Below are 19858 nucleotides of genomic sequence, written 5' to 3'. Positions count from 1 at the left end.
GGAACATTAATCTTAATATGGAAGGCTGACTGCATGAAGTATTTTTTTAGTTCTATCATTTTGAGAAATAGAGAAACTTTCGGTACAATTAGGTTACTGCAGGCTTAACAAAGCACCATTAAATGTTATGCAATAGAGTTAACAATAATATATTTTGTGTAACAATTCATCTGTTATAGTATTATGGAGTAACGCATCCTCAAGCGGATGATAAATCAAGGTTCAAAGTTCGTCAGGAATCTTCTTGTACTAAATATTAATTTTTAATTCTTTTGTTTGCGAGGTGGTTTCTTGTTATTCTTTCTAAGCTCAGTTTTTCTTTGTTTCTCTTCCTTTACTTTCCTTTTTTCTTCAGTTTTCGCCTTGTGGTATTCAACTGTTCGGCGGAATGTTAAAACAGCAGGACTACGTCGCTTGAATCGTGATGTTCCTGTTCGTGTGAGTGTTTCAGGCGATTCTAGGAATTTAGCAAGTACACTCTTATTATCATTATTTAGCTGTGATATGTCTCTTAGATTTGTCAACATATTGCTCGTCGAATTCAACAAATTCGAACTACAAATGTTCTTCAACATGGATTTCAGAAGTCTCCTCTTTGGTCATATTATGGTCTTCAATGAAATATTCCTCAATCTTTTGATTTTCGACATCCATTGGCTTGAACTTTTTTAAACAATTTGACCAAAAAGAGCAGGCGACCTACCGTTACGAAATTTGTCACTTTTTGATTATTCTAACTCAATAAACAAATAGCTGTCAAGAAAGAAAATCGAGGGGTGTCCAAAATAAGTTGATATCAATTTTTTAACACATATTGTGGATTTCGAACTGGTTCCGGAATGGATTTGACGGATAGTTAGGTTAAGTTGGTTTGGCGGCGCTATTGTTTATTGTATATTAATTCAAGTGTTTACACACGTTTTTTAAATATTTTTGTTCGATCATGGATGTCTGTTCTCTGTGTACTAACAGTCATTTCTTCCAAACAACTTAACTCTCTGCTGCCAACCCCATGGTTTTGCGGGGTTAAGGAAAATCATTGTAAAATGTCCAATACACGATTTTATGTTGTTACCTCCACTAAAACCGCTTCAAAACACTCTCACCTGTCATACAAGTACATTATCTGCTTGTTGAAATAATCATATGAAATGATATTTGTGTTTAAAATTGAAACTTTGAAAGAAATGAGAAAAATTTGGGGTATGTAATGTCCGGAACATGACCGGGGTATTGACGTAGGACAATTATTTTGTGTGAAAGTTTTCTGTATAACCTTAAAAGATCTTGACTAAAACGTGCATTCCTTAACTTTTATCGACATACACTTACCGCAAACTACTAACTCTTATTGAGTATTGACAGATGCTTATTGACCTGTATTCAATGCGGAGAACTCGGTAATAAAATCGTTTTACTGAATAGATTAACGAACGGGATCCCCAGGAAAATTTCGCTGAACCCGGTGAATCGAACTTAATCCATAAAATTTAACCATTTGAAAGACATACAAGCAGAATTTTAAGAATATGATCATCGCGGTTATGTCCCGGACATTACCCGCCCCTAGTTTTTCGCTAAGCGTGATTCATTTCTGTACGCTAGGAAAAAGATTCCGATGGTTGTTTCGAGAGATTTTAACATTGATATTTCAAAGCAAGAAAATTACAAGTCAAATGAGTAGTCACGATCCTCCGGTTATGTCCTAGACATTACCCACCCATCTTTTTTGACTTCACTCTTTGTGCAACTGTTCTCTATAAGTATGCAGATTCTGACGTACATTATGTTTACACAGAAGAGAGTAAAAACAATATATTCATTTTGTAAGTAGTCCCAGTTTCCCATCAAAAAGCGTACTTCATAATTATAATAAAGTTTGTTGTGATTACCATGAGGGGAAATTTCAACTATTGCTTGTGGCACTAAAAACTGGATTCTAACCGCACTGCGCACTTACCATTCTTCCATTAAATTCTTCTCATAGATCGGTTAGTTCGACTGGTCTGTCTATGAAAGTACCACCTCTATCACTTGAAATACATGTTTTTTGACAGCTCGCAGTTTTGAGATCACTCGCACTTTAAAAGTGCGGAGTCCAGGTTGGTGGGAAGTGCGCAATACTGTCAAATTTTCTTTTCAGTGCAAGATTGCCTGGCAGATGGGATGCGTTGTTCCACCTGCATTTTCACTTTCTTGCATCGTGGTTGAAGGATGACGGTTTATATATCGCAACAAATTAGTGGTCTATTTCGTAAATAAAAAATTTCACTATAATATTGTATACATTTAGAAAATGTTCAAAACATAATTGCCTTTATTCCATGCTAATCCGAGAAAGAAACAACATGATAGAAAACCTTTCACAAAAGCGCATGGTGTTCGGAATCAGCTGTCTGATATTGTGAGTAAAAGTTTTATGAAATTACTGTGTCATTGTATATATTACGTTCTATAGATTAACTATCGTGGTTTTAATAATTGAGTCCAAATGGATGAAGGCAGGAACACGTCGTCAAGAGTTTGTAATTGAAAATAATTCTACCTGTTGGGTACGCGAGTCGTATGAGGTGATAAAAGACTGTCATCCGTGTACGGCGTTCGAAATCGCCAGCAAATCCCAGGGAGTTTGTGTTCACACTCATAACAAGGAAGTGCTCAAATGCCTCAGCGGTGAAATAGTTACACGAAGGTAGGTTTATCTAAATCTAGCGCAATTGATGGAAGCTAACCGGACTTTTTTTTAGCTGTGATCGGGTAGCTTGGCTAGACGAGAAACGCTACTGGTCATTCCAAATAACACTCACGGTACTAGGCTGCTTGTCAACGGCAGTTTCATTTCTACGACAAAAATCATTGAACCGAAGAGCTATGCTAAAAATCCAAAACCAGCTTGGAAGTTGTTAAAACTATCCTTTTCGACCTCTTCAATTAGTTACAATGATTGACTTATACTTAGAATATTATTGCAAATCCGATTTGGATGAAATTGTCCTAGTAGAAGTACCAATCGAAAGCTACGTTTTGTTAGCACTTTGTAAATATTTGCAGCAGCCTGAGATTGGTCGAGATCTTCAGATAAGCTTTGTCCAAGGCAAAACTGTTTCTGAGCACCATGATTCCATCATACTGAATATTGCAAAGCTCAGTGTCAATTTTCACGAAAATGAAAACTGGCCAATAGCTGCAACATACTGCCAATTGCCGACATTGGTGACCAATGCATGGATCACTTCCGGCCTTTGTGGAATTTCTCGCTGTATTACAAAAGCTCACTTGCAATGTTCGCAAAATGCTAAACACATTCTTGGATTTAAAGGCAACACACTTCTAGCGCCAGCTGAGATCTCGATGTGGACAAAATTTTGCGAAATTGATATAATAAAATGCGTCCGTACGGTGCTACAGCAAGAAAACTGCCGTACATTTATTCTTCCAGAAGATATAGGAAAACTGGAGAGTCATCTGTCGCAGCCTCTTAAAGTACACAATATTTACAAATTGATAAATGACGTCCAGAATGTGAAGGTTTCGTCTCAGCAAGAATACGATAAATTGGACAATGAAGCGAATCGCTTCGATTTTTACAATAATCACAAGTTTGTCGAGGGTTTTGAAAAAACCCTAGCCGATATAATACTTTTCATCTGTTTCAACCTGCTGGATAAGCGGATTCCACTTGATACATTGCGCGCAAGGATCCCTAGAATCGTCAGCTGGTACGGACAGGTGAATTCAGATGACGATGGAGAGCTGAGCCTAATTTGTAAAAAAATACTTGCAAACCAACATCAACCAAGACTTCAACAGCTGGCAGTGCATCAACTGGTCGTGGATGCTCCCGCCAGCTACAGTCTATACAAATCGGACACAAAAAAATTGAATATTCTGGGCGAGAAAGTGCTCACCACAAATCAGTCGGAAGTGTTGGGTATTTTGGAGAAAGTAAGTCGCTTACAGTTGAACATTTGCAGCATACCGAACGATCGCGAGAGTAATTTATTTGACTGGGAGACGGTCCCACTGGTGGCAAAACCGGAAGGTGAGTGAACGAAAATTGTATGTATTTGTATTTTGAAGATTCAACTATATCACGCAGAAAATGAAAATAGCGTGGGCATAGATTTTTTTTAGAATTTTCTTCAAGCTGTTACGTCTGTTTGTCTGTGCCTACTGTAAGGACAATTTCTGTACGTAGTGTAGTATTTTACCCCAGGTTGCTTAAAAAACGATCTCTAAATATTTGAAGCACACCAAACGGGTAACAGATTTGTCACCAAGTACAAACTTTACTCACTGAGAACTGACAAGTAATGTTTTCAATGCGTGTAAGGACATTCGTAACCGAGCGCTCATTCGTTACACACGCGCGTTGTTTGGTGCAGCATTACCTTGAGTTAGGCGAGATCGGTGAAGGTGTTTATCCCGGCAAGGGCTAGAGCAAGGTGCTTAGAGTTCTAAGGTGATTCGTCCTTGACAGTAACTAAGTGAGGAGTGAGGTAAGCGTGCAACAGACTGCGGGGAAGAAAAATGACACCGAACAACTTTTTTGCCCATTGAAATCCATGCAAACATATGGAGAGAACTAGTAAACAATGTTGTTAGCTGTAGTTTCTAAAACCAACATGGCTGATCGGCGTTTTTGAGGATCGCATAACCTGAGAATAAAAACTCCTTGGGCTGGAGTATAAACACTATTGTCTGTGGATGGAGTGTAGAAGAGAATGGTTCAAACAGTGAAAGAGGTGATGCGGTAGGCGATTGTACGAACGAACAGGAGGTTCTGGAGATTGCTGAGGGTAACGCTGATCCAGTGGAAGGAACAGGAACTACGGGTCAGGGATTGTTGCGATAGTCAGCAGTTTGTTGAACTTTTGGGTACATTTTTACATGGCAATACGTACGGGTAGTTGACAGTGTTAGGAGAAAGAGATTAAACTGTCATTCGAAGCCTAGGAGTCGGACGGCTACCAGCTATTCTTATTAAACTAAACCTAATATTATCTCATCTTAATCTACACGCTAGCACGCGCCCCAAGAACTTTAACATACAAACGCTTGAGTTCTTCGCGATCATCCACACACACCTACGCTTGTTATCTCGAGAACAGGATAGCACCCTGGTGATTAAGTAATCGTTTAAGCACTTATAAATTCACAAATGCGGCCTCAGAAGAGAAACTATAAACTACAAACTCCCGTGCTCGTGCTATCATGAATCGGTCACTTCCGGAAGTCTCTATCTTCGGTAACGGCAGTCTAGATCCATGCCTTCAATTGGACTAATTAAAAAAAGAAAGCTTTCATATCCACTGGACACTTCCATGGCGACATAACCGGGAAATCTAATGATATGAGGTAATTCACTCCCTGTCAGAATGTGAACCGTACACCGAAAACTAAATATCAGAGGATTGTAACCATCCAGAAACACACGCGAATACGTCACGCAAACTTTATAACACCCCGGTGATAAGGTGAACGTTGTAGTACAAACAAAGTTACAAACGCAAACTCCCATGTTCGCGCGATCATGAATCGGTCACGCCCGAAAATCTTTACCCTACGTCCAAGCAACTTAGGTCCATACATTTTGTTGGGTCAATCAAAAAATAAAGCTCGTATCCACTAGACAACACTCACTTTGTTTTAGAATCTGAACCGTACACCGAAACTCAAGTATCAGATTCACGGTTCGCGCGCGATCATCCAAGGAAACACGCGAATTTACAAATGTCACTCAGTTATAAAATAGAATGGATACACGCGAAGTTACATACACGTTAGCACACGCGACATACAAACGCACGTGCGATCGAAACCGGTAACGTACAAACGCTTGAATCGTTCGCGATGTTACACGCAGTCACGTGCTTAGGCACATATCTGAACAGTACAATGAGTATCGCATTCAGAATCACGGCTCACTGCAATTGGCGTTAAGCAGTGTGACATTTCCCGTCTCGTCTGCAATTATAGTGTGTGATTCTGATGGGGAGTCCTGCCGAGCCCTAGCTCTACAGCTCCAGTAGAACAGCTCTCCTAAAATGCATTACATCACGTCTAGCCAGATCATATCATCAGGTGGGGCAGCCTTCTAGCTCTTGAAAGAAATAGGAAAGATGTTCGTCGATCGGGCTAGAATCACGAACTATATCAGATAGGAAAGACACAACACACTGGAACAGAGTATGATCGGCAGTTTTCACTGATAGCCACACTTGCTCGGCGTTCGCTAACCGGTCAACATTGATCACTCGGGCTTTGATGCCATGGTGAACTGCGCACAGCATACCATCACCCGATGTCACCTGTCGAGACAAAGTACGGTTGTCAAGCCATGCCCCGGTCAAAGCAATGACGTAGTTGCAGCAGCCCATAGTTGCGCGCAAATAACTGTCTGCTGATGTATTTAGGCAATGGACTTTCTAGTAGTGAAGCGTTCAAATACGCAGATTAGTTGAGTGAATTGTCAGATAACTTAAGGATTAGCTCGGATCTGCTTTCGAGCTTGTTTAGAAAATTGGTACTAAGTAGTAGTATTCCCATATTTCTGGGAATGTTCCGTTTTTGTTGGGGACATATAAGATATAATAGCGGGGTAAATTCTTCTGCCTGTTTTTAAATAATCGAGCTATTATTTTGTTTCTTTTCTGTCGAATTCGGATAATTGTGACGGACAATTGAACTTTTCATTAAATTGATATTTTTGTAGGTGGAATGCTCCCTTCGAAGCGCATCGAACGCAAAAAACATCAGCTAGAGTGTCTGGCCAATGAAGTGATTGCACTAGCTCGTCCGGGTGACATCATTGTCGACTTCTGCTCAGGCACCGGCCACCTAGGTATTCTGCTGGCCTACCTCTTGCCCGAATGCACCATCTATTTGCTGGAAAACAAGGAAGAATCACAGCAGCTGGCAATGGACCGGGTTCAACGTCTAGACTTAGCCAATGTTGTTTATTTTCAGTGTAATTTGAATTATTTCACCGCCCGATTTAATATCGGTGTGTCGCTCCATGCATGTGGAGTTGCAAGTGACATTGTGCTGCAAAAATGCATCGAGTGTCGTGCGCAATTTGTCTGCTGTCCATGCTGCTACGGGAAGCTATACGAGTTGGATGTCATTCGGTACCCCAGAAGCGAAATCTTCCAACAGTCGGATTTGCTGCTCAAGGAATATCTGTGCATTGCACATTGTGCGGACCAGACACACGATCTGAACAATAGTAAAACCAATGTGGAAAAGTCTCATCAGGGATTTTATTGCATGGACGTAATCGATCTGGATCGAGTTCTGTGGGCACGCGAATTTGGTTACACGGTGGTACAGAAACGACTCAAACCGGAGAATTGCACCCCAAAGAATAGACTTTTAGTTGGAACATTGTGACTTTAATAAATAAACAAAATGCTTAGAATAAATAAATAAAAGTTTATTTCCTCACAAGCAACAGGATAATATTTGTATTTTGAGAAATTCACTAGCCAAAATACCTATACAAAATGCTCTACTATTAATTTACTTTCCCGACATAGCTTTCCTATGAGTACCTAGCTAAATAACTATAAACACACACGAGAAACAGCTGCGCTCAACCTGAATCTTCGCCAGTTTCCAGGATGGAGCGTATGTTTTCAATCACATCCTCGGGGACATCCAGCGGTTTTTCGCTGAGTTTGCCCGTTTGTTGGTCTATCACATAGATTTCGAAGATGGTTCTATCCGGATTGGTCGTATCTTGACTTTCGACCAGCACCAGCGAATTCAGATCAATATCCTCCAACGGACCCAGCCCATGTGATTCATTCTGCTCCTCTGATTCCACAGGTTCTTGCCGTTGTTCGACATGACCTTGCTCTTCTTTGAGTATTATTTTCGAGTCTTGTGTACTATCTTCGTCGACAACTTGTGACACTACCGGTTCTTCTGCTTCAAGTCTTTCAACCGGTACGTCCGGTGTAGGAACCCTTTCAGATTCGACATTTGTTTTCACAATCGTTGACTGACTGCTTTCTCTGCCAGGTGATCTATTCTTCAAAGAGTCAGGCGCTGAAAGAGGTAACAAATCGTAATGCAGAGGCGGTGATCGTACCGTTGGAGGGTTTTGAGAGAACAGTTCACCCTTGACTGGGCGAGCTATTGGTGCGTTCGCTGGCATTGGAAGGTATACCATATCACACCCGCCATAGTATTTGGATTCGATGGAATCGATGTCGTTTTCATTCACATTTCCCATCATTGGCTCCTGATAGGCTACCGTAGTTTGACTTTGGTCATCCAAATTCTGCAACGTTATAACATTAGGTGGGTTCAATTCAGACACGTTGTTTTGGTATATTCCAAGAGGATACACTTGTGGTTCTGACTTGATCTCATATAAACTTCTCGATTCCGCATCGACGATTTCTATATCCATGGATTCAATATCAAGTGGAGGAGTCTCAGCTTGTGTCACACTCGGGGATATGGTGGCTTCAGAACAAGACGGGCCGTTAGTTTTAGCACATTCAGAAACAGTGAAATCCTCATTCGGAATGTAAGGCGGGTCGTACGACACTTCCTGATAATTTCTCTGGTCTGGATTGTCTAACCTTTGAGTAGGATCAATCGGATTTACAAATGCATCACTGGGTACCGCGGCGAATATTTCTGAACTAGGCTGTTGGATTGCGGAGGAGTTGTTTGTTTCATTGGGCGTTTTTCTTTTCCTACGCTTGGGTTTTACTTCTTTCATTAAAGGTTCTGCTTTGGACAGCCTTTCGTCATCCAACATCACCCGTGCGGCTTTACTTACACGCTTTTTTGGATTACGATTTTTGTTTTGATTAAGTTGTAATCTGCAAGTACAAAAACTGATTAAATAATTGAAGACAAATCTTACCACAAACTAAGCCGCTTACCGTTTAGCTGTCTTCTGTTGTCTCAAAGTCTCCTCCGCTTCTAGCCTCATCTGGCGTTCTTGCTCCCGTTGTCGCTCAATCTCCTCGTCCTCTTGTTGGAACTGCTGTTTCAGCTCTTCGATGTTGAATTCTTTCGGATAGAGCAGCGCTTTGTTGACCAACATTAAATTTAGGCGTTCCTCTTTTTTGAACTGCTCGTTTAAAGTAGTTAAAATGTGTTTAAATATATATTCGTGATTGTTTACTTACTTTTAATTTAAGATCCCTCCGGCTGCGGTTTGGAAAAAGTTGAATCATCATCGAGAAATCCGTACCTATTGTATGCAGACATCGATAGAACCGAATAGTTTCATCAGGGGGCCAATCTCTTGTTCTTTTGTACCGACTGTAATATCCAGAATCTAAAACAAACAATATTATGCACTGATCTGGTGCGAGTTGCCATCTAGTATACTCACTCCCACTGAACTCGTCGTCGTACACAATTTCCGTTCTAGCCATGGTGTCCCGGATTTCTTTTTCCCGTTCATTTTCAATGACTAAGCTGGTCTCATCCAAAATCATTTCCCCATTAGGTCCAAGTTTCAGTTGTGGCGTAAGCTGTATCTGGGCTTTAGGTGGATTAGGTGGCAGCGGTGGAAGCATCGGAGCTGGGGTAGGCGACCGCGATTTACTCACGCTTCGCCGATCTTTATCTACCGCGCTGGGGATATTTTCCAGAGAACCCTTTTTGCTGAATGCCGGATTCTTCATAGGGTTCTTGGCTGGATTGTAGTAGATCATATCGAACATAGTAAGCGACTGCTTGTCAATGTTCTGGATGTTGTTCAAACGCTTACGAAGGTCTCGCTTCGCGTCGGACGCCTTTTGCGATTCTTCCTGTTTGATTGTTTTGCGAGATTTCAAGCTGACATCCGAATATGATTTATTTGAAGTCATCGATTCGGTGCGGATCCGCTTACGTGGACTGTTGAGTGCATTTATGTAAGCAAACTTGGAATCGAGTTTCTTCGGTGAATGCGGTTCTTCTGTACAGACTTCCAAGGAAGAGTGTGGCAATGGAGCGGGTGTTGTAATCTTAAGAGTCTCCTCGACTGGTTCTAAAAAAAACAAAATCTATTTTACAATTCTTCTACGAGTCGAAGTTAAAAATACACACTAGGAAATTTGAAAGTATGTTGATCTTCTATTGGACTTGGTGCAATTTCCGCACAACCGGATTTTTTGACAGGTTTATCACGAACATTGCCTTCTACCACCTTCACATCGCATGTAGTACTGCTGACTTCATCCGTCGATTTTTCAGTGATCTCAACTGTAGCATTTGCAGTGTTTGAACTAATTGATAGTTCAGTGATTGTTGGCTTTACATCTTTTCCAGAATCTCCGGATATCGACTTTGAGGGTCTTCGAATCGAGAGGTTCGCAGCCACTTTCACACGGGGTCGGCGCGTCGCCATCGTGCTGAACTTTATACAAATGGTAGTCTCGGCGGCCAATGTTAATTTCTACATTTCAATCGAAGATTGCTCAACGCTCAACATTCAATTATGTTTTACAACTGTTTCTCTGCGAAAATAAAATTAGTAAATTTTCACTTTTTTTTTTTTTTTCCTTTGGGGTGTCAGAATGACAGGCTAAGATCATAGTTGATCCATCTGGCCGGTGTCGTCTTTTTAGTTTTCTTTGTATACTTTCCCAGTTCCGTTTAGTAGTTACGTTGGTTTGGTGTAAATTTAAATTTGTATCTGTGCTTCTTTGATGAAGTTGCAGATTTGTTTCATGCTCTCTTCGCAATTTTCCAGAAATATTTCCTCTAATGGCTTCATATATTCTAATGCGTTAAATTTGATTCTGGTGTTGTTGTATTTAGGGCAGTGATACAGGCTATGGTTGAGATCTTCCCGTTCTATGCACATTTCACAGTATTCATCTAGTTCGAGACCCCAAAGGGCTCTCCTTTCTTTGGTGCAGGTGTGCCCGGATCGGATTCTGTTTAAGATTTTCTTTTGTTCTGAGGACAGGATCAGATCTTTAGACCAACAGTTTCTTCCTGGATTCTCCATAATTTTGTAGTGCCACCGTCCTTTTGCATTTGAAATCAATTTGTATTCCTTTGTCCATTCGTTCAAAACTTCTTTCTGACATAGAATTATTGCATCTCCCTGTGTTATGCCAATATGTTCCGTCTGTTTTTCGCTAGATTTGGCCACCGCTGCTTGGTCGGCTATTTCGTTGCCATGAATGCCCATGTGACTGGGGATCCATTGTATTTGCACTGCCCCTTTTCGCATGCTTTTCATTTCTTTGTGGATATCCCATATGATGAAATTTTCTAACAGTGTATTTCGGTTCATAAGAGATTGACAGGCGCTTCTTGAGTCGGTGAAAATCACAGTCTGTTTATATTGTTTTTCCTTTATATGTTCTATTGCTTTGAATATAGCTCGTAGTTCCGCGTTCGTTATGGAGTAGTTGTTATTTATGCTTTCTGTTTTCGTGATTTGTTCATACTCATCGTAGACTGCTAACGCGGTTCCACTAGGCGTTTTTGAGGCATCAGTGAATATCATTTTGTGGTCCTTGTATTTCGTGTGTGTCGCTTCCCGGAAAAGGTTCTGCCATATAAGGTTGCAATGCTGTTTTTTCATTAGCTTTTCCTCACCAAGAGTGGGGTGTACGAAGTCCTCCAGATCAAAGTTAAAAAATATTGCATCCTCGTTTCTCGCGCTATGTCCTTGTCAGACGGATGAACTTGGAAGATGACATCTGCATGTTTGTCAGCCATTTCAGATAAATAGGATCCGTTCGGGATTTCCTTCGACAGCGTGTCGCTGATGAAATGTAGAAGGGGTGTCCTGTGGAATACACTTCTGATCAGCTCCTTTTTGGTGAGTAATTCAATCCTGAGCTTCATCGGCAGTTGACCTGTCTCCGCTAACATGACATGCACCGGAGTGCTACGTAGATATTTCATTGCTATTCTGATGTATGAGTTCTGAAGCAGTTGAAGTTTTTTGAAGTTGGTGCTGGCGGCGTTACCAAAGGAGGAGGCACCGTACTCCATTCGGCTTCGTATGACAGCGTTTCCCACTTTTAATAGCGTTTCTGGATTGGCACCTCCTGATTTTCTTGCTAGCAGTTTGAGGAGGGGAAGTTTTTCCCTAGCCTTTTCCGTGATTGTGTCAATATGCTTTCGGTGCCGAAGTGCTCGGTCCAGCGTGAAACCTAGATAGAGGTGCGTGTTGACTACTTCTACCCGCTGACCTTGGATTTTGATCCTCAGATGGTCAATGCGTTTGCCAGTGAAGGGTATAACTGCAGATTTATGTGGACAGATTTCTAGGTCTAGGTCTTTCAGTCTGCTCGCCAGTTTGTTAAGGAAGTTATTTAGATTCTGTTCCGCAAGCTCTAGTGTAGCCCCTCTGGCAATCACAGCAAAGTCGTCGGCGAATTGTACGAGTTCGCAGGAGTCGTCATTTAGATCATGGAGCGCTGCAGTGTAAAAATTATACAAAATTGGGGAGACAGGACATCCTTGGGGTAAGCCTTCAGACACGACTTCTTCAATCACACCGTCTTCCGTTTCCAGTCGCATTATTCGATGTCTCAGATACTCGTACAACCATGAAATCAGTTTTCTTGGTATGTGTAGATCCGCCAAGATCCGTAGCAGTTTGTTTGTGTTTACTGAGTCGTAAGCCTTTTTGACGTCAAGGAAGGCAACTATGGCTTCTTCTTCGTGCTCCTTTATTTCATGAATGGCGTTTATTACGTAGGTCACACAAGTAGATGCGGACCTATGCTTTCGGAAGCCGAAGGAAAGTTCTGGGATCAGTCCACCAATATCCGCTATTTCGGCGAGCCTGTTCTTTACCACGGTGTTGATCAGTTTGATTTCCACATTCATCAGGGCGATTGGCCTGCTTGCGTTTGGAAGGCCAGGGACGGCGTTCTTTTTGGGTATGGGCTTTATTACGGTTATTCTCCACCGTGAAGGTATGGTTTCAGTTACGAAGACTCGGCTGATCATCTCGGAGAATTTTAGTTGCATTCCTAAGGGGAGTTGTTTGAGAATGTCATACGATATTTGGTTCTCCCCTGGGGCAGAATGGTTCTTTGTTTTTCCGAGAGCCTGAAGAGTTTCATTGTCCTTCAGTGCCATCTCGTATCCTTCAAGTGTTTCATGTGTCCTAGTACTTGGCATTTGGATTTTTTTGCTCTTTCCGTGGAAGTAATAGTTCATGAATTCCTCACCTTTTGTGTGGGTCATCGCGCTGTGCCTGTTTTTCGCGCTGTGCCTGACAGGGAGGTGTCGATCCCCTTGATGATGTTCCACAGCTGGCGGTTTGGTGTAGCTTCATCCACCTTTAACATCAGGTTTGCAACATACAGACGCTTTTCTCTACGCACCATTCGCTTAAATTCTGCTCGGGTCTTTTGTACTATCATATAGTTGGTTCGAGTTTTGTTAATGTTGTACGCACGTAAGGCTTCTCTTTTTATGTCGTATAGAGTTCCGATCTCTGTGTTCCACCACTTTTTTAGGAAGTTGGTTTTTTTATTTGCAACCACAAATGAAGCTTTTTCCACTGCATCGTTAAATACATCTACCATCTCCTCTGGGGAGTAGATGAACTGCGGCTGTATTTCGCTTAGACTCTCGATAACCTTCGCTTTGTTAATTCTTTTGGTGGATTTTTGAAGGACCGGTATATTGCTGTTGACGTTAATCCATATCGCACAGTGAATACTGCCAAATTCTTCTTGATGTACCTCCCAGGATGTTTTTTTGGCGATGTTCGGTGAGGCGAGTGTGACATCTACGGCTGAGTCCCTGCCATCCGGACCGTGTAGCGTTGTTGCTGTGCCATCGTTTAGTAGCGTGTAGTCCGACAGGTCGATTTTTTCCCTCAGGTACCTTCCTCTGGCGCAGGCTGGGAAATTTGGGCTCCACGACGCGTGATGAGTATTTAGATCCGCACCTATGATTGTTTCACCTTGCACCCTGGAAATGACATCAAAAAAGACTGCCAGTCCTTCTCTAGCCTCCATGCTTAAAACATTGGCTGGAGGCAGGTAGGCTGATATTAGGTTTATTGGGTCAAAACCACTCTTTATTTTAACTCCAACCACTTCCAGTGGTCCCAGATCCGGAAAAGCGAGTTCCTCATATTCGAATTCTTCGTGCAAAAATATTCCAACTCCTCCGTAGCCTTGCTTTCGTCTTTTCGATATTAGATTGTACTTTTTCATTTTAAAGGGTTCGTTCTCCTTCAACCATATCTCTTGCAGTAGTACTGCACTAACGTTGTTCTGTACTAGTGTTGTATAGAGCTCTTCTCTCGTTTCAGTTGGTCTTAAGCTTTGTACGTTGTTTTGAAGGATTTTCATGATTTTATTCACCATTACTTGTGTTGCTGGCTATTCTAGATTCGTTAGTGTCTTTGGTTTCGTTGTTAATTATGTTGTCGAGCTCTGTGCAGATTTCAATCAGGAGGCCATCTATTTCTACTGGGGATATTTCTCCTTTTATTTTATTTGTGATCATGTCTCGCAATTGCACCAGGGGTGCCAACCAGGGTTTTGATCGAAGGTGCTGCAGGAGTAGCTTTCTGAGCTGGTCGATGAATGACTCGAATTCTGTGGCTCTGAGGAGGTTTTCGGTTAGAAAGGAACCGCTTAGTCCGTTTGCTTTGTCCTGGTTGTGCAATTCGCGGAGGGTGCTTCTGCTCCGGTTTCTAGCTGGGGCATTCTGGGTAGCATTTTCCGTTTCGGACGAATGGGCACTGTGCTAGTTGACCTTGCACCCTTGTCAATATCGATAGTAGGTAGGTTTGGGAAATTTTCTTCCGACAAGCTTGAGAACCGGTTCGTCGTTAACGGGAAGGAAAGCTCCGCTTCTGCAAACGGGATTCGCTGTGTTGCCATCTCCTTCACTATCGCCTGTCTTCTGAACCTTTCCGGGCATTCTCTGTCGGCAGCTCCGTGGTTTCTGTTGCAGTTTCTGCAATGTGGCATATTCGAGCATTTATCAGCATTTATGTGTGCGTTTCCACAGTTCTGGCATGATGGTTTGCCTCGGCAGAATTTCCTGGTGTGTCCATACTTCCAGCAGTTAGAGCACTGCTTGACCGGGAATATGTAGAGTTCAGGCCTAAAGCAGCATCCATAAATCTTCATTGTGCGCGGAACAACTCTTCCCTGTACGGTCACTTTCATGTTTGTAGTGTCGATAATTTCCTTGTTCCTTCCCATCTTTTTGATGCGCTCTACTTTCAAAATCGATTGCTCACACACGACGTGATCCTTGAATTCTTCTTCCTTGAACTCTAGAGGAACGTTAGGCACAAAACATATTGTTTCCTTGTAACTTACTGGTAAAAATACTTTCAGATTCCCCTGTTTGATGTCAATGGTTTGGAGGACTTCAAAAGCTTTTTTATTGGTAAGGTTTAATTTGTACCTAAACTTCCCTACTTTTGTTATCTCGTTACATTGGTCGAATCCTGCTTCGAAAAGCATCTTGCCCACTGCTACAGGGTGTTGGGGAATTTCATTCGCATAGTTTATCGGTTCCAAGTAGGCGACATCAGATAGGGTCGGGGATTCTGATATTGTGGCCTGCGTATTTTGACTTTCTCCTGTACATAGAAAAGTAGTTTGTGTAGATTTGTTCCCTCCTGCGATCGCGTTAGGTCTCGTTGATTGGTTTTCATCTACGATCTCTTCAACACTTGCTGGCTGACTTCCACCAGTAATTGGTGTTGTAGAGGAGGTTCGTTTGTTTCTTTGGTTTTTATTTCCGTCATCCTTCGGTTGTTTAATCCTGTTTTGTCCTGTTTTAATCTGAATCTGTGAACCATTTGTACACTTATTCTGTGGATCGGCTTGGGATCTCGTGATCCTCTGCCCATTTATCATTTGTTTGGACATTTTCCTTTTTAGTTTTCTTTTCTTTTTTTTAATTTTTTTCTGTGTGGCGCTCCGATACTAATGTTCGCTCTTCGTGGCGCCGGTAGCCATCTTGTCCGGCTCAAATTCCTTGAAGAAAAACACCGAAATTACGGGCCGTTAAAGAGTTTGGCCGGACGATAATCCCGAGAACCGTGGGACTAAATGAGTTCACTTTGCACACGAGATAAAATAATGAAAGATCGCACAAGACTCGTTATGTAGCACTTCGGTATTAGTTTTCGTTCCGCGTGGTAACGGTCGCCATCTTGCCCGGCTCAAGAACGCCGTGGAAAAACGCCGAAATCACGGCCCGCTAGAAAGTTTAACCGAATGAAACACCCGAAATCCGTAGGTCAATCCGCGGTCACTTTGCACAATCGAAAAAGAAATCAAAGATCGCACGAAAAATATCTCAAAAATGTAAAAATCCGTCTCGTGAAAAAAAAACCGTTGTAACCATTCACGCGTCATCAAACCGAAGACAAATTTCAATATTATTTTTTATTAAATAATTTAAAATGATACTCCAACGCGCGCTCGAGTGCCTTGATGACCTAAATTTTCACTTTGTGGAAATCACGAAATTTATTCAAATCACACTACAAAACTCGTGTGCAGCATATTTGCGACTATTTTGATCTATCACCGCTATCACACTTCATTCATTTGACGTTTCTTGAGTTTTTTTATGATCGCAGTTCGCGCGATTCAATCATCCATCTTTCCGACAGGCCAAGATGTAACTCTACACTCAAAATAATCCACATGTCAATGCTACGTGAAAACACGTGGTTTTTCTCCATCACACTTTTCACGTAATACTTACGTGGGTGATAGGTAACACAGAATGAACTCATGAACTCTTGCCGGAGTTTCACATAACACCTACGTGACTTTTCATTTATCCTTTACAATGTACTTTAATAGAACCTACATGATGCACCAGTAGTTTTCATAAAACAAAAATTTGAATACCACGTAGGTTTCACCTTATATTTACGTGACTTCTCTCGTATCTTTTACAAAGTGTTATAGTAGAAACTATATGATGTACTTGTAAATGTTATCAAAAAATATGTGAAATCTATAGGATTGTGCAATGGACTTTACCTTTTGTTTTTCTTGATTATATACAAATATTAGACAGAATGTACACTTTAAGTGTCTATCATTATTAGATTGCACTATTTGAAAAAGTACTCGTAGATTGGAAAATAATGCAGTTGTTTATATAATTACTCTATAGAGTAATTTATAAAAATAACTGCATGACTTTCCAATTATCTAATACTTCTTCAAATAGACCAATCTAACAATGATAGACACTTAATGTATATATTGTCTTCTGCGAGTTATTCAGTGATTTTTTCCATTGCCTTTCAACTCTTCGTAGGATATGCAGACCAAAGTAATCATCATTAGATCAGAATACGAACATAAATATATTTGTAATTAAAAGATAAAGTTAAAAAAGTTCAAAGAAAACTCGGAATCAGTTTATTAATTATAAAACGTGATGGGAACATATGGAACCTATTGAAATAAACGTAAATCAATCAAGTATAAAAAAATAAAAACATCATATCAAACTTTATTACAAGTTAGTTTATATTTACATTGAAACTGTTCTTAACTCGAAAATAAATGCTAGTTTTATCACCTATACTATGTACAGATACAGGAGAGCTATCAAACAGATCAATTTTTAATATCTCAACTATATTCAAGCTTCTTATTACTTCATACGCCTGGAAATGCTCACAAAACTTTCCAACTTGCCAGAATTGACATATTAAATATATCTCGTTACTACACATAATAAATTCAATGACTTGAACCAAGTACATCATATGTTTTTCGAATGGAGTCATAAAATATCCAGCCCTATAATTAGTTCCTTTGTATTCAACACTACTTGCCATCGTCATATATATATGCTCGAACGAACACGGTTAAATAAAACAACCTACAGCATAAGTTCTTTTAACTTACTTTTGAGTTGTGCGTCGCTTTCGCACTCATTAGTGTTGTCAAAAACAAAACGAGAGATTCGACTCAGTCGAGGTCTTCCGTGGAGGAAGGTACTTTTGAGTTGTTTGGGGTATACTCAAAATTAGGTAAATTCAACTTAAATTTGAGTATAAAAACCTATCAATGAGTTGTAATTTTTGCCGTTGTTAAATGGAAACTACCTTCAACACGGTTTACCTAATTTTAAGTTCCCCCACGATACCACAAGATTGAGTCAAAGGAACTCAATTTTAGGTAGTTTTTCGTTTCCGTGAATAGAGAAACCAACTCGAAGATCTGCGGGGACAACTTGACAGCTCCCATATATTGGACTCATAAGCAAATTTTGTGGTGATGTCATGGCGGGTCGAATGGAGCAAAATTTGAAAAAGGCGCATCCCATTTATTATTATCCATATCTAAAAAATAAACAATTTAAGCATTTCTATCATCAAATTTATTTCGCTGTTCAAATTAGAAGCTGTTCTCATTCCGCCATACCAAAACAGGAACATAGATTCCATTTTAAGTTTCAAAAATCCAAAATAAAATAATTTCGATTTTTTTCGGAAATTCAAGATGACTTTCAAAATTGAGCCGCTTCCACTTGTACAGTCGTGATTCGCTGGTTAGACACTTTTTAACTGGACCGCTTTTTAGTTGGAACTCCGCTAGTTGGACCATTGTCCAACTAAAAAGCAATGTCAAAATCTTATGTCAAATTTACTTTGACAATCAATCTGATATTTAATAGAGATTACACTACTAACACCACCAGTTTTCTTTATCCATATTTTGGAATACGCTTTTTCTAAATGTTGTTCTAGCCGCATTGACAGTGTTCATAACACACGTAATAAAAAACGCTTTTCTCTTGAAACTTTTTCGTGTCGTTATTTATGGAACTCGCAAAGAGAAGGCATACTAGCGCCACCATCAAATCGGTGGTACATATATGAAACAAACATATATCTGTCAAGTTGTCCCTGCACACTTAAAATCCATTACCACAGATAACAGACGTTTAGGCTCGATTTGAATCGTGTGTAAATACCCGCTGCTGAAATTCCGAATAAATCAGACATCTGAAACATGTTTGGCAAACGTTTGCAGATGGCGCAGTGATCACTACAATGCAGTTAGAGTGCAGCTGTCAAACACGTGTAGCAAACAGTTGCGCAGATGGCAATAGTGAAACACGGATTTTCAACGTATATCAATTTGAAAGTTTACCCAGGTTTTTGAAGAAATTTTGTTCTAGCCTAAACGTCTGTTATCTGTGCCATTACGTACCAGTAGGTAATTTTAATTTGCTGTCCTTATTTCACTGCCGGAAAACAAGCGAGAGGGAATGATTTTTTTTACTCAAAATTAATGGGATGAAGTTTAGTCAGCTTTGGGGAATATCTCATTATTTTTGGGTAAATTTGGACTCCCTCTCTTTCGTTTTTCGTTGGAGGAGGTTTAGTCAAACGTCAAAGTCTCGACAAACATGTGATTGCGGCTTAAAAGCCAACTGTCACAATTCCCTTTGTACACGCAACCGTAAAATAACCTACAGAATAAGTTATTTTAACTTAAATTTAGGTACTTTTGAGCTGTGCACAGTAAACTGGATGCACCTAGAGAATTGGTACTAGCGCTGTACCCAAACAGAAGGTACGATTTACCCACTAATAGGTGGAAATCTCTATAATATTTATTCTTTTTCATGTACAAGGTATTTATAATTGATTCGTAATCACCTAGTTTAGGTAGAGTGAATATACCCACTTCTAAGTTCGTGCACTTTTCTGGATGCCTAAGTAAATAGTACCTAAATTCCACAAAACTGCACATACTCACCAGTAGGTAACTTGAAACCACCTAAAATTAGGTAATTGGTAATCAAATCTGAGCGGATATTACCTAGAAATAGGTAAATATTATAGGGATTGGAACCTATTAGCAGGTAATTTGTACCCCTTTTTTGGGTGCCACGCCACTAC

The 19858-nt window shown here is 40.5% G+C and overlaps 3 protein-coding genes across 4 annotated transcripts; 2 read left to right on the top strand and 1 right to left on the bottom strand.

Annotated features, from left to right (window-relative positions):
• The first annotated feature begins 2188 nt into the window (after nt 1–2188).
• On the top strand, nt 2189–2907 carry LOC131682594 (protein JTB). The gene is made up of 3 exons (XM_058964200.1): nt 2189–2404; nt 2459–2692; nt 2748–2907. The coding sequence occupies exons 1-3, from the start codon at nt 2325–2327 to the stop codon at nt 2905–2907; spliced, it is 474 nt and encodes a 157-aa protein (XP_058820183.1). The 5' UTR covers nt 2189–2324.
• Nucleotides 2908–2940: 33 nt separating this feature from the next.
• Nucleotides 2941–7449, top strand: LOC131682583 (glutathione S-transferase C-terminal domain-containing protein homolog). Its single transcript, XM_058964183.1, has 2 exons — nt 2941–4042; nt 6716–7449. Exons 1-2 carry the CDS (start codon nt 2941–2943, stop codon nt 7390–7392), a joined length of 1779 nt encoding a protein of 592 aa, XP_058820166.1. The 3' UTR covers nt 7393–7449.
• Nucleotides 7415–16567, bottom strand: LOC131682579 (uncharacterized). Of its 2 annotated transcripts, none has more exons than XM_058964165.1 (6): nt 16461–16567; nt 10063–10472; nt 9362–10003; nt 9153–9304; nt 8904–9094; nt 7415–8840 (listed from the first exon to the last, which is right to left on the bottom strand). In XM_058964165.1, exons 2-6 carry the CDS (start codon nt 10361–10363, stop codon nt 7595–7597), a joined length of 2532 nt encoding a protein of 843 aa, XP_058820148.1. In that variant the 5' UTR covers nt 10364–10472; nt 16461–16567; the 3' UTR covers nt 7415–7594. The 2 variants fall into 2 exon arrangements, with proteins under 2 accessions (XP_058820148.1, XP_058820147.1); XM_058964164.1 differs by having other exon boundaries at nt 16464–16567.
• Between the last annotated feature and the right edge of the window lie 3291 nt (nt 16568–19858).

This window comes from Topomyia yanbarensis, chromosome 2, assembly GCF_030247195.1.
Source record: "Topomyia yanbarensis strain Yona2022 chromosome 2, ASM3024719v1, whole genome shotgun sequence".
Lineage (NCBI taxonomy): Eukaryota > Metazoa > Arthropoda > Insecta > Diptera > Culicidae > Topomyia > Topomyia yanbarensis.
Note: the sequence above shows the minus strand (reverse complement) of the source record. Positions and strands in the feature narration are given on the sequence as shown.

Coding starts and splice junctions, on each gene's coding strand:
- LOC131682583 (XM_058964183.1), top strand. CDS start 2,941: ATGATTGACTTATACTTAGAATATTATTGCAAATCCGATTTGGATGAA. Junction 4,043..6,715: donor ACTGGTGGCAAAACCGGAAG/GTGAGTGAACGA, acceptor ATATTTTTGTAG/GTGGAATGCTCCCTTCGAAG.
- LOC131682579 (XM_058964165.1), bottom strand. CDS start 10,363: ATGGCGACGCGCCGACCCCGTGTGAAAGTGGCTGCGAACCTCTCGATT. Junction 10,004..10,062: donor ACATACTTTCAAATTTCCTA/GTGTGTATTTTT, acceptor TGTTTTTTTTAG/AACCAGTCGAGGAGACTCTT. Junction 9,305..9,361: donor CGACGACGAGTTCAGTGGGA/GTGAGTATACTA, acceptor TGTTTGTTTTAG/ATTCTGGATATTACAGTCGG.
- LOC131682594 (XM_058964200.1), top strand. CDS start 2,325: ATGCTAATCCGAGAAAGAAACAACATGATAGAAAACCTTTCACAAAAG. Junction 2,405..2,458: donor GGAATCAGCTGTCTGATATT/GTGAGTAAAAGT, acceptor TACGTTCTATAG/ATTAACTATCGTGGTTTTAA. Junction 2,693..2,747: donor GGTGAAATAGTTACACGAAG/GTAGGTTTATCT, acceptor ACTTTTTTTTAG/CTGTGATCGGGTAGCTTGGC.